This window comes from Entelurus aequoreus, linkage group LG18 (assembly GCF_033978785.1).
Source record: "Entelurus aequoreus isolate RoL-2023_Sb linkage group LG18, RoL_Eaeq_v1.1, whole genome shotgun sequence".
Lineage (NCBI taxonomy): Eukaryota > Metazoa > Chordata > Actinopteri > Syngnathiformes > Syngnathidae > Entelurus > Entelurus aequoreus.
In genome coordinates this window covers 18,358,276-18,376,523 of record NC_084748.1, presented here as the reverse complement: position 1 = coordinate 18,376,523, position 18,248 = coordinate 18,358,276, and the positions used below count along the sequence as shown (strand labels likewise).

Genomic DNA, 18,248 nt, shown 5'->3' with positions numbered 1-18,248 from the left:
GGTTGAAAAACTCCTTTGGATATGATTTATGCGCGTGACGTCACAAAAGCAACGGAAGTGGTTGGACCCCATCGGACCCGATAGAAAAGCCTCTTGTTTTCTTTGACAAAATTCCACAGTATTCTGGACATCTGTGTTGGTGAATCTTTTGAGACTGCAAAGAAGAACGTTTTAGGTGGGATCGATCGGTTTCTTAGCGGCTAAGTACAATACTGTAATATCTGTGATATTTGCATTAGTGTACTGTGTCTTTAAGGGTTTGGGAAACGCGCATGCGCGAGTGAGTTGGCGGAGACACAGCAGCTACAACCAGTTACCGCTTGTTAATAAAGCAATTGAGCAATTTTTTTAATGGGCAATGGAGACTGCAAATAAGAAAGTTGGAGCCGGTGGAGCGGCGGACTACAGCAACACCAACACCAGGAGGTTGTGTTGTGTTTTGAGCAGGATAACAGACGCACTACGGTGAGTCTAGCTTTGGCTTCCAAACATTTGATCGATTGCCCGTACAAAGTTTTGACCAGGGAACCACCATACTATGTTTTGTCGATCATAAGGAAATGTTTTAAATGTAGAAAATAATAATAATATGACTCCTTTTAAATAAGACAATTTTTATTATTAACACTCTAATAACATTCACAGTAACACACATGTGCATTCATAAATATAAACACAGTGGCATTATTAGGCTTCCTGCAACCCTCAATTAGACACAAAGAACATCCTTGAAAACTTTGCCAGCACTGTTGGTCACACCAAAACTCATATGCCGATATGTTTTGGCTAAATATTTTGATATAAGATATGAATCCCAATATATTTTCGGTAAAGTGATGTTGGGCTAAGTCTAAGCCTAAATATGCGTGTCATGGTGTTTTATTGAAACACTTAAAGGCCTACTGAAAGCCACTACTACCGACCACGCAGTCTGATAGTTTATATATCAATGATGAAATCTTAACATTGCAACACATGCCAATACGGCCGGGTTAACTTATAAAGTGACATTTTAAAATTCCCGGGAAATATCCGGCTGAAACATCGCGGTATGATGACGTATGCGCGTGACGAAGTCCGAGTAACGGAAGTTATGGTACCCCGTAGAATCCTATACAAAAAGCTCTGTTTTCATTTCATAATTCCACAGTATTCTGGACATCTTTTGCAATTTTTTTAATGAACAATGAAGGCTGCAAAGAAGACAGTTGTAGGTGGGATCAGTGTATTAGCAGCGGACTACAGCAACACAACCAGGAGGACTTTGTTGGAGCGCTAGCCGCGCTAGCCGCCGACTTCACCTTGACTTCCTACGTCTCCGGGCCGCCAAACGCATCGGGTGAAGTCCTTCGTCCTTCTGCCGATCGCTGGAACGTAGGTGAGCACGGGTGTTGATGAGCAAATGAGGGCTGGCTGGCGTAGGTGGAGAGCTAATGTTTTTAGCATAGCTCTGTGCAGTCTGGTTGCTAAGTTAGCTTCAATGGCGTCGTTAGCACAGCATTGTTAACCTTCGCCAGCCAGGAAAGCATTAACCGTGTATTTACATGCCCACGGTTTAATAGTATTGTTGATTTTCTATCTATACTTCCCGTCAGGGGTTTATTTCTTTTGTTTCTATATGCAGTTAAAGCAAGATGCTATCACGTTAGCTCGTAGCTAAAGCATTTCGCCGATGTATTGTCGTGGAGATAAAAGGCACTGAATGTCCATTTCGCGTTCTCGACTCTCATTTTCAAGAGCATATAGTATCCGAGGTGGTTTAAATTACAAATCTGTGATCTACAATAGAAAAAGGAGAGTGTGGAATCCAATGAGCCAGCTTGTACCTAAGTTACGGTCAGAGCGAAAAAAGATACGTCCATCGCTGCCTCTCAAGTCATTCACTGTAACGTTCCTCATCTACGAATCTTTCATCCTCGCTCAAATTAATGGGGTAATCATCACTTTCTCGGTCCGAATCTCTCTCGCTCCATTGTAAACAACGGGGAATTGTGAGGAATCCTAGCTCCTGTGACGTCACGCTACTTCCGGTACAGGCAAGGCTTTTTTTTTATCAGCGAGCAAAAGTTGCGAACTTTATCGTCGATTTTCTCTACTAAATCCTTTCAGCAAAAATATGGCAATATCGCGAAATGATCAAGTATGACACATAGAATGGATCTGCTATTCCCGTTTAAATAAAAAAAAATCATTTCAGTAGGCCTTTAACATGAGTAACTTTTTTTTCAATTTTAATATTTCATTCATGTATAGATGCACATTAAAATATGAAGTAAAAAAAGCATTGAAAACGATACAAGAAAAGTAAAATATAATTTTCAATCTTCTTTAAAACAAACCTTGAGCAGTGCTCAAATTTTCATATAACAAAAACTCAAATGAAATAAAGTCCTTGTTTTAAGAGGACATTTTTTAACATCAGCAGCAACTTCAAATTAATTTACCTTCAACAAGTGTTTTTAGTTGGACAGTTTTAGAATACGTAAGCATGCCTTTGTTCCCTCAAAGGTTTTAGCCAGGAGCACCAACCTGTCCACTGCTTCAAGGATGCTGTGTGGCAGTTGACAATATTGCCACCGCAGCTAAACACTTTCAGATTGTGTACGTTTGTGTCGGTATTTCCTGTGCAAAGTACAGTAGTTGTGACTGGGAGAGCCTATATAATGAGTCAATTATTTCCAGCAGCTTTTTAAATAAGCATTTTTTCGACTGTTGGAACACGGAACATTGACACCACTTAAGTAATAGCGCATTTGTTTTTCCCTTTATTTTCTGAAGTGCACTTTGTTCATGCCTTTATTTTGACATAGACCGTGGCATCAAAGATCTAGGTAGCCATGTTACGACTCTTGACATCAAAGTGAGAAGTTGGTTCCATTACCGTGTTAAAACCAGCATGTTTTCACTTCTACTAGGCTTTGTGTTGTTTGCGCCTTCAAAATCTGTATTTTTTTTAGAAAGTTATTAAGACATATAGTCCAGGCCAAAAGTTTGGACACACCTTCTCCTCAATCAATGCATTTTCTTTATTTTCATGACTATTCATTGTAGATTGTCACTGAAGGCATCAAAACTATGAATGAACACATGTAGAGTTATGTACTTTTTTTGGTGAATTAACGAAAACATGTTTTATATTGTAGTTTCTTCAAAATAGCCACCCTTTGCTCTGATTACGGCTTTGCACACTCTTGGCATTCTCTTGATGAGCTTCAAGCACACCTGTGAAGTGAAAACCATTTCAGGTGACTACCTCCTGAAGCTCATCGAGAGAATGCCAAGAGTGTGCAAAAAAGTAATCAGAGCAAAGGGTGGCTTTTTTGAAGAAATTAGAATATAAAACATGTTTTCAGTCATTTCACCTTTTTTAAGTACTTAACTCCACATGTGTTCATTCATAGTTTTGATGCCTTCAGTGACATTCTACAATGTAAATAGTCATGAAAATAAAGAAAACGCATTGAATTAGAAGGTGTGTCCAAACTTTTGGCCTGTGCTGGATGTATCTTATGTTCTATTTTTATACTTTATGATTCATTCATAAACTTTTATTGCCATCACAGTTGCTTCATGTTTTGCACCTTTGGAGAGCTTCTCAATAAATACATAAGAATACTTATTATTAATACTTTGCGGTCATTTATTTTATTTCTTCGGTCAGTGGTCAACAAAATGAGCAAACAGAAAAAGATGCAAAAAAATGCACTTTCTGTCTGATGTTCAAAGCCCATTCTTTTATTTATATATATGTTTTCTTTAGTTTCACTCTGGTTCATACTGGATTATTAAAGCACTTGGAGCTTGGATGCTAATTCCTGAACTCCCAAATTCATTTTGGATGGGGTTTGGCTTGCTGTTGACTCATGTCCACTTACACACACAAGGAGAATAGTACACACCACTTTTCCTTTCTTGTGGAACTCAAAAGGAAAACAAGTAGTGTGCTTAGTAACCCTGACCGGACATCTGCTGCAACAAAGTAATTGCCTGTAACCCTTTGAGGTGCTTTTATTATACAAAGTAACAGGTGTATTCCGGTGTTTACATGCTTGCCTAAAAAATGTTTGCGTGTGTGTGTTCCAAACACAGTTGCACTCGACTTTGTCCAAACGCTCTGGACAAAGAAGACGCCGTGGAGAGACAAGGTCCAGTCACGCTCAACCCTCGTCATATGAGGATGGCTTTCAAAGTCATGAACGAGCTGCGCAGGTAAGACTCAACTGCGCATCAGCATAACGTTAAGGAGTGGGACAGGAGAACAAAACCGTAGACATACATTTTACCAGCAGCATTGTGCTAGTTTAGCATAATCGCTGAAAGGAAAGCAAAATAATCAAACTTAAAAGCTCACGTCTGTAGCTTTATTTTAGAACGCGTACTAAAGCCTCTCCTGTGTGAAGTTGCATTCATAAACTGGCTCAAGTGACACCTTTTACTGTTTGAAAATTATTAACAAGTATATAGATTGATTGATTGATTGAAACTTTTATTAGTAGATTGCACAGTACAGTACATATTCCGTACAATTGACCACTAAATGGTAACACCCGAATACGTTTTTCAACTAGTTTAAGTCGGGGTCCACGTTAATCAATTCATGGTAGATCAGGGGTGTCAAAGTTGTTTTCATAAACTGGCTCAAGTGACACCTTTTACTGTTTGAAAATTATTAAAAAGTATATAGATCAGGGGTGTCAAACTTGTTTTCAGCGAGGGCCACGTCGCAGTTATGGCTGCCCTCGAAGGGCCGTTTGTAACAACGAACAGTTTGTAATATGAATAGATAGATAGATAGATAGTACTTTATTGATTCCTTCAGGAGAGTTCCCTCAGGAAAATTAAAATCCCAGCAGCAGTGTACAGAATTAAAATCGAATTTAAAAAGTAAAAAGTAATTAATGGGGTTATAAATGGAAACAAAGTAGAAAAATATTACAATGAGAATAAAAATAAAAAGCAACAATGAGAATAAAAATATAACCGTAAAATAAGAATAGAACAAGAGAAACTAGGCAGTAGTGACCATGTTATGAAAAAGTATTGCACTGTTATTGTTTTGCATATTGCACTGTTATTGTTTTGTAATATAAATGTATAAGGATTTGCCTCATGATATATTTACACAACTGCCTATGCATTTAATTCCTGTATTTTTTAATGTACACTGTAAAAAAAAAAAAAAGTGTAGATTTTATAGTAAAAAACTGGCAGCATACCTACAATGTTTTTTACAGCATATTACTGTTTATGCAGAAACTATACCACTGTTCTTTATGGTAAAATTCTGGCAACTGAACTGCCAGTTTTTTAGCATAACATCTATAGTTGTTCTTTTCTACGGTATATCACTGTAAATGGAAACATTGTACCAGCGTTTTTTTACGGTAAATCTAATTTATTGTAAAAAAAAAAGAAAGAAAAAAAGAAATGGCACGTTTTCTTCATTTACAGTAACATGCTGCGAACACCACCGTAAATCTTACAGAAAAAACAGGCAGCTCAGTCGTCAAAATTTTACCACAAAAGCTATTGTAATTTTTTCAGTGTACAACTTGATGGATAACTTTCTTTGAAATAATAAATCAAGCTGATATTTATGTGTTGTTATTATTTTATTTTAACAACAAAACGTTTGCAATGTATGATAATATATTTATTACATTGGATTAGAGGTGGGCAAACTACGTCCCGAGGGCCACATCCGGCCCGTTGGTCCCTTCAATCCGGCCCGCCAAATATTAAAACAGAATTGAGCAAATATCTGTTTTGAGGATTGCCACAACAAAACTGATACTAGACTTCGGCGCACTGGCAAAAAAGGGTGATCAACAACACTGCTCCCACTTAAAGAGAATGTGTTTACCCTTTAGTACCATTTGTATGTTTATTTGATGTTCTGATATGACATTGTTGAAAATAGATGTATTATGATAAAAATAGCCCATGTTTGAGAAGCATAGTCTCAGTTCCAAAATATATGATATGCTTTGAAATGCATCATGTGCTCGCCCGGCCCGTCTGTCAAATTTCAAAAGCCAATGTGTATCCTGAGCCAAAAAGTTTGCCCATTGCATTAGATAATATCATAGTTGAAAATATATGCAATTGTGTGCAGTACATAGGGATGATACTCGAAACCGGTTTTCCCGGTTGTTTGATAAGAAAAGAACAGAGTCCTCGGACTCGAATCCCTTTTTGAGAACCGGTACCCGTTATCGAGACCACTATAGTAAAGGAAAAGAGTTGATTCTTTATTCGAATCCCGTCCCGACCAGAAATGCTCCGTGGGACATCACAAGAAATGACGTCACGTAGCTCAGTCATTAGGCGCAGATAGCGAAAGCAGGAAAACAATGGACGGGAAAAAGCACTCCAAGGTGTAATAAAGTTCAAAACAAAAGCTATAATCCATCGAATGACTTTACTGAGATATTTTAGCAGAGTAAAACACATGACGAACACTTTTACGACCAACCGGAAACATAGCAACCAGGCTAGCAACACACCTCCTTTACGGCAGCTGTCGCAACGTTCTTGAAACAACCGCAGCACATACATATATATATACAACATATCTCCCTTTTTTAACTTTTGTTTTTCTTTCCTTGTAAACAAAAGAAAATCACACTGTAGATGTGTTGTCTGTCTAATTATAAATAATGCAGACGAGGCGTGTTGGTTGAGTTCTTGACGTTTACTTTCACAGCGTGGCAACATGCAACACTTTTCGGGGCTACCGCGCATGCTCGTAACTCCCGTTGCATGCTGGGTAGTGTAGTTGTTATATTCTCTAGCTCATAACATTTTTCCCCCATAAAGAAATAATGTTAACTCAATAAAGTGTATTTCTTTTTTAGCTTTAACTTTTAATTTTTTAGCATTGTAACCACATTTGCAAACAACTTTTCTCTTCATAGAATTTTCTTTCAATAAAGAAATAAAGTGCAAAAATGTCAAAGCATCATAACAAACAGTTATGTCAAATAGCAGCAGAAGTGCACTTTTTGGAGAGCTGTATTATTTTCAGTTTTGTGCCCAAGGGACTGATTTTATTTAACACTATATTATTATTTATACACCTATAGTGATCACAGACACAGGTTGTTTTTGTGTTACTGTATATATTTGTTTCTCTGAAAAATCCCACTTAATATACTTTGGGTAACAACAGTCAATATTTATTTATTTTATTTTATTTTTTTAGGTGGGTAACAGTCAATATTTATTTATTTATTAGATTTTATTTTTTTATTATATAATAAAAGTGAGCTTTTGTTAAACCAAATATTGTGTGTTTTTTTTTCCATATACAACAACCTATCTGGACTCGATAAGAGAATCGATAAGGAATCGGTTCGATAAGAGGATTCGATAATAGGCTCGAACTCGATAATTCCTTATCAAACATCATCCCTAGCAGTACATGTATTTTTTTCTGTCAAAATGAAAGAACACATACATTTAATTAGAAAATATAAAGTACTTTGACACATATTATTTCCAGGCTTCTGCAGACCATATAAAATGAGGTAGTGGACTAGATCTGGCCCCCGAGCCTTGAATTTGACACCTGTGGCGTCAATGGCAGTTACATCTTTTGAGTTCTCTCTCTGTCTTTTGCACACAGCCAGAGCTTGCTGTGTGACGTGACAATAGTGGCGGAGGACGTGGAGATCGCCGCTCACAGAGTGGTACTCGCCGCCGGGAGCCCGTATTTCCACGCCATGTTCACAGGTACCATCCGCACCAGTCCTCCTCCTCTTGTGTTTCTAAAATGGAATTGGACATGTTTTGTTGTGTTTGTCTGGTCCGCCTGCACTTGAAAAGGAGATGGCAGAGAACACTTTATCAACTTAACTCCAGTAGATGTTCTTGATAATTTTACACCTCAATTATTTTCAGGAGCTCGTCAGGTTAGGTTGATAACCTTTAAAATCCAAGAGGAATAGCATCAAAACAATCACTGATTACAGTATTGACATCTAACCGTATCTTGAAACCGACAATAATGACCTACACTTCAACTCCCTTTCTTTAATCTCATGCAGAGGTACCAAGCATTTTCATCAGGGTTATATAAAGTCAGTTACATCATCATCGGCAAAGGTTGTATTGTCCTCAGAATCCTTTTAAGATGTTGTCACTTTTGGTGCATTGATGTGGCTTTTAGATGTATTTTTCAAGTAAGGCAAATTTTAATCGAACTGTGTCCAACAGGAGAAATGGCGGAGAGCCGAGCCAAGCGCGTGCGAATAAAGGAAATGGATGGATGGACTCTGGGACTCCTTGTGGACTACGTCTACACTGCAGAGATACAGGTCACAGAGGAAAACGTCCAGGTAGGACACACACGCGCGCGCACACACACACTGATCTATTTCCTGCTCTTAAAAGCTTAAAGGCCTACTGAAATGATTTTTTAAAATTTAAACGGGAATAGCAGATCCATTCTATGTGTCGTACTTGATCATTTCGCGATATTGCCATATTTTTGCTGAAAGGATTTAGTAGAGAAAATCGACGATAAAGTTCGCAACTTTTGCTCGCTGATAAAAAAAAGCCTTGCCCCTACTGGAAGTAGCGTGACGTCACAAGCGGTAGTGCTGCTCACAATTCCCCGTTGTTTACAATGGAGCGAGAGATATTCGGAGCGAGAAAGCGACGATTACCCCATTAATTTGAGCGAGGATGAAAGATTCGTGGATGAGGAACGTTAGAGTGACGGACTAGAATGCAGTTCAAGAGATATCTTTTTTCGCTCTGACCGTAACTTAGGTACAAGCTGGCTCATTGGATTCCACACTCTCTCCTTTTTCTATTGTGGATCATGGATTTGTATTTTAAACCACCTCGGATACTATATCCTCTTGAAAATGAGAGTCGAGAAGGCGAAATGGACATTCACAGTGACTTTTATCTCCATGACAATACATCAACGAAGCTCTTTAGCATGAGCTAACGTGATAGCATCTGTCTCAAATGCAGATAGAAACAAAATAAATAAATCCCTGACTGGAAGGATAGACAGAAGATCAACAATACTACTATCAGGAGACACCAAACCAAACACTGGACATGTAAATACACGGTTAATGCTATGCCGCCTGTCGAAGCCTAGCAATGTTGTTGCTAACAACGCTAACTTAGCAACGGGACCTCGTCAGAGCTATGATAAAAACATTAGCGCTCCACCTACGCCAGCCAGCCCTCATCTGCTCATCAACACCCGTGCTCACCTGCGTTCCAGCGATCGACGATGCGGTCGGCGGCCCGGAGACGTAGGAAGTCAAGGTGAGGTCGCCGGCGCTAGCGTCTGCTATCTAGCAAAGTCCTCCTTGTTGTGTTGCTACAGCCAGCCGCTAATACACCGATCCCACCTACAACGTTCTTCATTGCAGCCTCCATTGTTCATTAAACAAATTGCAAAATATTCACCAACACAGATGTCCAGAATACTGTGGAATTTTGTCGAAGAAAACAGAGCTTTGTGTTTTGTGTCCAATAGGGTCCAAACACTTCCGTTGACCTCGCGACGTCACACGCATACGTCATCCTCCAAAGGCGTTTTGAACTGGAAGTTCCCCGGGAAATTTAAAATTGCACTTTATAAGTTAACCTGGCCGTATTGGCATGTGTTGCAATGTTACGATTTCATCATTGATATATAAACTATCAGACTGTGTGGTCGGTAGTAGTTGGTTTCAGTAGGCCTTTAATACACACACACCCTTGTGTCCTAATTAGCAATGGGAATCGAAAACCGCTTCCACTATTTCAGTTCCTTGAAATCGCTTGCCAATTTTTTAAACAATTCCTTTAATGATTGCGAGCGGAACGTAGTGACGCCAGACAGCTAGGAACATGGCGCCCAGGCTTCAAAGTTTGGCTACACTTTACAAGAAAAGATTGCAACAGCGCTACTCGTAATAATTGCAAGGTTGCTATTTCATCAAAAGGAGGACATACGAGCAATATGCTGAAACATTTGAACACACAGCATGCAATAGCTATACTGAACAAAAATATAAACACACTTGTTTTTGCCCCCATTTTTCATGTTGTAAAACTTTTACTATACACACAAAAGACCTATTCCTCTCAAATATTGTTCACAAATCTGTCTAAATTTGTATTAGTGAGCATTTCTTTTTTGCCAAGATAATCCATCCCACCTGTCAGGTGTGGCATGTCAAGATGCTGATTAAACAGCATAATCATTGCACAGGTGTGGCCCTAGGCTGCCCACAATAAAAGGCCACACTGAAATGTGCAATTTTGTTTATTGAGAAACGCAGTCGGTATCTGGTGTGACCACCATTTGCCTCACACAGTGCAACTTATTCGCATAGAGTTGATCAGGTTGTTGATTGTGGCCTGTGGAATGTTGGTCCACTCCTCTTCAATGGCTGTGGCAAGTAGCTGGATATTGGAACACGCGGTCGTGTACGCCGATTCACAGCATCCCAAACATGCTCAATAGGTGACATGTCCTGTGGGTATGCTGGCCATGCAAGAACTGGGATGTATTCAGCTTCCAGGTATTGTGTACAGATCCTTGCAACAAGGGGCTGTGCATTGTCATGCTGCAACATGAGGTGATGGTCTTGGGTGAATGGCACAACAACGAGCCTCTGGATGTCCTCACGGTATTTATCAATAAAATGCACTAGCTTTTGTTGTCCATAACGTACGCCTTCCCATACATTATTGATTTTATTTGTATTGTTGCTTTTATTAATTCATGTATTTCCTTTTTTTGTATTGTATTTACAGTAACAAGTATTGTATTTGTGTGTCTTCTCAATTGCTTTGTAAATTTCTATCCTAAGTATCGTAAAAGTGGGATTGTGATAAACATTCTGTGATTTTTGTAAATACAATTTTAAAAATACATTTTTAAAAGGCGTGTGTATGTCGTATGCGAGCCAAGAGGATTTTTTGTCACCTTTAAACCTGTTTTGAAAATACTTTATTATAATTTACATACCTAATAATATATTACGAGAATCGTGTTGAATCGATAATCGATTCTGAACCGAATTGTGAAGTGGCCAAATGTTTCCACCTCTACCGAACATACAATTGAACCTTAATTCATTAACTTATTGGTACTTGGACAGGGTTCCTAATTATAAAAGTTTGTATACTAAGGCAAGTTCTTCCATTAGAAACAATGTAAACATTAATATTGGGTTCCAGTCTCGACTTAATATATAAGTGTGTATATATATATATATATATATATATATATATATATATATATATATATATATATATATATATATATATATATATATATATATATATATATATATATATATATATATATATATATATATATATATAATGTATGTGTATGTAGTATATATTAGTAAAAGCTTGTACACTTTAAACACAATATAAAGCGTTGTACACTACTGTATGTGAAACAAACAATAACATGGGGGTCATGGATCAACTGTCTCTTTAATAACAAAGTCAAAACAACAACCAGCTGAACTGTCCTCACTTACAGCCGCCCTGTCAACACACACACACTGTCACTAGCCCTGTGGTGCACTCAACAGTTTGAAATTACAAAACTCCCTAACTTTAACAAACAGGTTTTTACAATGATTAGGAATAATACATGAAAAACACTTTACCTTGTTGGTTAATCTTCTTGGCGTGCACTCCCAGTAAACGTGTGTTTCTCTTGTAGGCTCTGCTGCCCGCCGCGGGTCTTCTCCAGCTGAACGAGGTGAAAAAGGCGTGCTGCGAGTTCCTGAGCTCTCAGCTCCATCCGTCCAACTGTCTCGGCATACGAGCCTTCGCTGACCTGCACGCCTGCTCTCAACTCCTCACGCAGGCCAACAGCTATGCAGGTACTGTATTATACGTATCGCAAGTAATTTTTTTGTGTGCGTGAGGGAGTGAAAAGGAAAACCTAGCTCTCTTTGACCACATGATCATTTATAAACAAGTATATTGCACATCACAGCAGCAACAGAACCAATGTTGTAATAGCAGTCATAAGGAGAAAACTGCTTAGCCAGCAATAAAAGCATTCATGAATAATGAATGCTGTTGACGGGTGTGTGAAAACTCATTCTAGACTCACCCAGCCATATATCCGCTGCAAACTGCACCTAACCTCACATTGTATTGTTGGAATATGTAAGTGTGTGCGCGAGACAGGATGGACAGTGGACGAGACAGAATGAGAACAGGAATGACCTAGTTCCAATGTGTTCTTATGATTAACGAGGTTTCTTCCTTCTTGCAGAGCAACATTTCAGCGAGGTCGTCGGAAGTGAGGAGTTCCTTAATTTGGGCATGGAGCAGGTTTCCAGCCTCATCGCCAGCGACAAACTCACCATTCCAACGGAGGAGAAGGTACAGGCACATGAGCAAATAATAAGCACACTGATGGACACCTCATGTTGTTCGTGTGCAGGTCTTTGAATCCGTCATTGCTTGGGTCAACCATGACAAAGATGTCCGCCAGGAACACTTAGCTCACCTGATGGAACATGTGCGCCTGCCCCTCCTCTCCAGAGAGTACCTGGTGCAGGTAGGCTTACTTATACAACAGTCAATTATTTTATTTTGTATAAGTAAATGCTAGTTGACTTCGATGTTGCTCTCTTTTCAAAACCATTGTTCCCATAAAAACATTGTCAACAGAAATAATCTGTTGCAGGGTCAAACTGTGGCCCATCATAAGACATTTATTAACTGTACAGGCAACGTTCTATGTCATACACATTTTTGTATGTATATGTATTGTATATGTTGTACAGAGTAGGCAAACCAATTCCTATGTTGCGACAAGGTCCATTGCTGGTTCTATGATTATCACACTTTTCCTTGATACCATCACTGCTATTCTTCTGTAGTGGCATCACACAAAAAAGCTATAAAAAAAACTTTCAAGCTCGATAGCTTTTGGAGCAGTTGTAACTAGAGATGTCCGATAATGGCTTTTTTGCCGATATCCGATATTCCGATATTGTCCAACTCTTAATTACCGTTTCCGATATCAACCGATACCGATATATACACTCGTGGAATTAACACATTATTATGCCTAATTTTGTTGTGATGCCCCGCTGGATGCATTAAACAATGTAACGAGGTTTTCCAAAATAAATCAACTCAAGTTATGGAAAAAAATGCCAACATGACACTGCCATATTTATTATTGAAGTCACAAAGTGCATTATTTTTTTTAACATGCCTCAAAACAGCAGCTTGGAATTTGAGTTGAGGGGGGGCGGGGTTGAGGTGAGGGGGTAGGAGGTAGCGGGAGGTGAATATTGTAGCATCCCGGAAGAGTTAGTGCTGCAAGGGGTTCTGGGTATTTGTTCTGTTGTGTTTATGCTGTGTTACGGTGCGGATGTTCTCCCGAAATGTGTTTGTCATTCTTGTTTGGTGTGGGTTCACAGTGTGGCGCATATTTGTAACAGTGTTAAATTTGTTTATACGGTCACCCTCAGTGTGACCTGTATGGCTGTTGACCAAGTATGCCTTGCATTCACTTGTGTGTGTGTGAAAAGCCGTAGATATTATGTGACTGGGCCGGCACGCAAAGGCAGTGCCTTTAAGGTTTATTGGCGCTCTGTACTTCTCCCTACGTCCGTGTACACAGCGGCGTTTTAAAAAGTCATAAGTATTACTTTTTGAAACCGACACCGATAATTTTGAAACAGATACCGATAATTTCCGATATTACATTTTAAAGCATTTATCGGCCGATTATATCGGACATCTCTAGTTGTAACATTTTCATTCCATATGGTAACCTAATTTTTATGGTTCATTATACCATGTACAGTAAGATGATGCATGGTGGGGTATATTATGCGCAGGTTCATGTTTCATCTTACCTATTTCTATTGGTCATTCTCTTTGAAACGAAATACGGTAAACAATACGTTTTTGATCTAATATGCTCTGGAAGTAAAGCCTCTTAAAATACATGTCTTCCATGTGAGCGGGTGGAGGAGGAGTGTCTAATTAAAAACAGCAGCGCATGCAAGGACTACCTGATCGAGGCCATGAAGTACCACCTGCTGCCTGCTGACCAGCGGGCGCTGATGAAAACAGCACGCACACGTATGAGGACCCCCGCCTGCTGTCCAAAGGTTTAAAAAAACTACAACTAATTTAAGCCATGTCCACACGAACATTAATACTTGGAAAGAAAACGCCTCTTCAGTGTTACAACGATCTCTACCCATACGAAATAAGTTTCAAACTAGTCTCTCTCTACACAAAAATATATTCACCTTCTTTCATGCGCATTTTGGCAAGTCAGAAGCCGGGAAAAATACCCAAAGCCTCTGTCAGTCCAGACTGTACTACATTAGATTAATATTATAAATATTTTTTTTAATTACCTGTTAATGTTATAAGACACAGTACCATTTTTCTGATTGTCCTCCAAATCGGGAGCAGCAACAACAAGGGAAAAGAGATCGCTGCAAAGTCTTGCTAAAAGAAATTCCGGCCTCCAACAATTGGTGCCGTGACCCGGATTCTAACAACATTTTAAAGGAGACATATGATTTTCCTCTTTTCTGACTTATAATGTTGGATACTTGTTGTAAACAACCCCAAAACGTTAAATCACAAGGTTCAGGCCTTTTGGCTTTAGCTAGTGCGCCATTTTGGATTACTGAGTTTTGGTGTCTTTTTTTTTTTTCTAACAGTGGGCCATTTGTGGCGTCACAGAATGACGGCTGTGCATATGTGGTCATGTGCATCTGCCACTGCACGAAATTAAACCAACACTTGTGGCTTTATAACAATAATATACCAATATACTGATATAGTAGATATTCATTGACAACAACACTATCTTTAAAATCATCGCCCACTTACACAAAGCTCAGAAAACATAAATTTTTTTGGTTTTCATCGCCCGAGCGTGTTGAGTGCACATACTTGTAAGTCAGTATCTTTTTTTGTTAAATGAGGTTGAAAAAATAAGAGTTAATGCAACACATATTTTATGAGACAGACCAAAAAGCTCAGTTTACCGTCCACACACACACACACACACACACACACACACACACACACACACACACACACACACACACACACACACACACACACACACACACTACAGACTCTTTGCCCTGTCTGGCGTTTTCAAAAGTCTGTTTTCAAAGACAAAAGTAAACGTTTGCGTGTACACATAGGCAATTTTAAATACCCATGTTTGTGTGGACATGGTCTGAGTCATCACATTTGTAAAGAATATCGCGTCACTGACTTACTTATGTAACATCTCCACTCCAACAGGTGATGGTGGTGGTTGGCGGTCAAGCCCCCAAGGCCATCCGAAGTGTGGAGTGTTACGACTTTGAGGAGCAACGGTGGTACCAGGTGGCCCAGCTCCCCACCAGGAGGTGCAGAGCAGGTATGGCGCTAAAGAAGCTAAATTGGAAAAAGGCCACAAATGTATTCGATGGATGGATGGATGTATCTTTGTCATTGCACAAGTACAACAACATTGTGAAAAGGCAATGTTTCTATAAGGGGGGAAACCCCAACAGAAAAAGCAGCAGGAATGGTCAGATTATATTTTGTATTTCTGGTTACTTCAGATGTTCGCATGGCCACGTGTTGCTAGTCAAAATGCACAGGGCTCAATAATAACTGCCCCATAGTAAGCCAGTTCATATATGATCATTAACCAGTCACACCCCGCAGGCAGTTATGACAAACAACACACTAAGGATACTGGGAAATGTTTATTTGTATCCAATCCACTTTATTTATATAGCACATTTAAACAACAAAATGTTTCCAAAGTGCTGCACAACAATATTAAAAACAATATTAAAATATTATCCTTAGCTCCACCAATGACTGAATAAAAACAAAAAATAAATACATATAAAACCAATATAAAATGAATATGATTAAAAACGATTTTAAAGGGTAAAAACCAATTAAAACAGTAAATATAAATCAACATTTTAAAAACACAGAGGACAACAGAGGACCACACAACTCACGTAGTGTTAAAAGCCAGAGAATAAAAGTGGGTCTTAAGACGAGACTTAAAACACTCCACTGTGGGAGCAGTTCGAACACGGAGGGGCAGAGTGTTCCAGAGCTTAGGGCCGACCACAGAGAAGGCCCTGTCTCCCCTGGTTTTAAGTCTGGTCTTGGGCACCACGAGCTGGAGCTGGCTCTCGGACCTCAGAATGCGCCCAGGAGTGTAAATTGTATGCATTAGTTCTCATTTTGCTCACTGCTCTGTTTTTAATGTAAATTTGAAGGAAATAAACACTTCTTCAGTTAGCATGTTTGATAATTGTTTTGGTAAAGGGGATCTTCTGTGGTTTTATGTTGACATGTTTTGTTACATGTGTCACACAAATGAATTTTCATAACGACGGATTGATAATGGGCTGAATAATCAATAATAGTCTTCACAGAAATTCCCATATAATCAAGATTTGTTTGTGAATAACCAAACAGGAAATTTAAAAAAGGTTGATTATTTTTGGACTCTACAGATGAATTCATACTCATAATATTTATTTTTGACGTTGCCTACAGGTGTGGTGTACGTGAGTGGATGCGTGTACGCCGTCGGAGGCTTCAACGGTTCCCTGCGTGTGCGTACGGTCGACTGCTACGACCCCATGATGGACCGCTGGACCAGTGTGAGCAGCATGCAGGACCGCCGATCGACGCTAGGGGCCGTTGTGCTCAATGGGCTGCTGTATGCTGTGGGGGGTTTCGACGGAAGCACAGGTGATGCTTTGCTGTGTTTGTATGCGTTTCTCTTCTTTTACAGTGTCAATTTGCATGTTACCTGCAAAAATGACTTCAATTTACACAAATATTTTGGAGGCGTGAAGAAATCATTAAACAGGACCAATGATGAATTTTGTCTTTTCGGACTTATTAATGTTACAATGTTGGATACTCATACTAAACAATGCCAAAACATCATATCATAAGGTTCAGGCATTTTGCCGTGAGCTTGCATGCAGTTTTGGATGTCTCTGTTTGCTATGTTATGACTATGTTCTTATTTAGACATTAAGTAAATCTCTCAGCCTCCCTCTCTGCATCAGGCTGAGGAAACACAAAAAATGGTAGGATAAAGTATTATTTTCATCTAATCTTAATCACGTGCACTGACGAGTGGTGACATAAATTATGCTAAAATAAATATAAATTATGATACTTTGGAGAGTGTGGGGCATGGTTTCATTTGCAATCTGGAAGCGTCTCCACAATCGAACAACTTGCAGACAGTCTCAAAAAAACGGGTTATAAAAGTAACTTATGAGCAGAATTTACTACAAAGCATATCTTATGAGCAGAATTTACACCAAAGCATATCCATTATGTAATGTCTAGACCACAAGGAAGTGTTTTAAATGTAGATTTAAATCATCAAAGCCCTTTTAAGTTTTTTAAAACTTAAAGGGGACCCCTTTCATTTTTCGTGTAGATCTGGACATCTAATCCATAGCAGGCATCCTTAATTTTTTGTTTCACTTGAAATGGGAAAGGTGCCCTTTAAAAACATTTTCCCAATATTGTAATTTTTTCAACTTAATTCACAATTTTGTGTTTTTTTTTAACTTATTTTCATATATATATGTATATACCTGTATATATATATGAAAATAAGTGTAAATTTAAGAAAAAAACACAAAATTGGGAATAAGATTTTGTATTTATAGGTTAAATTTGTTTAACCTATAAATACAAAATCTTATTCTATGTCGTATCTTTGTTTGTGTTTTACATTTTTTTACTTACCGGTAATTTACAAATACAATATTTTCATTGTTACCTTTTTTTTAAACTTAATTTACAAATACAGTTTTCCTTCTTTAACATCATTAATACCTTTTTCTTAATGAAATATATTTATTTATTTTAGATTTCCAACTGGCTTGGACATTTTAGTCATCCTGCTCCATTTCTAATTAGTGTACAGTATTACACTGGCTGCTAGGCTAAGTTAAGCAAAACTAGCACTATTTCACCTAAAATTCTGCCTGTGTAAGTTCTCTTGTGTCATAATTTCTTTACCTTTCAACTGGTTGTGTGTCCTGGTAGGGCTGGCCACTGTCGAGGCGTACAATGCCAAGACGGACGAGTGGTTCCACGTGTTGCCCATGAGTACGCGGCGCAGCAGTGTGGGAGTGGGTGTTGTCAACGGTGAGCAGTACAATTCTCCCATACTAATAAGGTTATTTCATTGGAATAAGTCCTGACCTCTA

General features: G+C 38.7%; 1 protein-coding gene across 5 annotated transcripts in view; it reads left to right on the top strand.

Moving 5' to 3' along the window:
• Positions 1–18,248, top strand: part of LOC133633895 (methylsterol monooxygenase 1) — a 29,647-nt gene that overhangs the window by 853 nt on the left and 10,546 nt on the right. For 2 of the 5 annotated variants that reach the window (XM_062026689.1, XM_062026692.1), the window contains exons 2-11: positions 4,090–4,209; positions 7,628–7,734; positions 8,218–8,339; positions 11,702–11,864; positions 12,266–12,375; positions 12,437–12,553; positions 13,977–14,126; positions 15,292–15,409; positions 16,561–16,758; positions 18,085–18,186. In XM_062026689.1, coding sequence (XP_061882673.1) covers positions 4,090–4,209; positions 7,628–7,734; positions 8,218–8,339; positions 11,702–11,864; positions 12,266–12,375; positions 12,437–12,553; positions 13,977–14,126; positions 15,292–15,409; positions 16,561–16,758; positions 18,085–18,186 — 1,307 coding nt within the window. Of the gene's footprint in view, positions 1–76; positions 466–4,089; positions 4,210–7,627; positions 7,735–8,217; positions 8,340–11,701; positions 11,865–12,265; positions 12,376–12,436; positions 12,554–13,976; positions 14,127–15,291; positions 15,410–16,560; positions 16,759–18,084; positions 18,187–18,248 lie in introns of those variants that run through there. The other 3 variants (XM_062026690.1, XM_062026691.1, XM_062026688.1) reach the window with 3 other exon arrangements.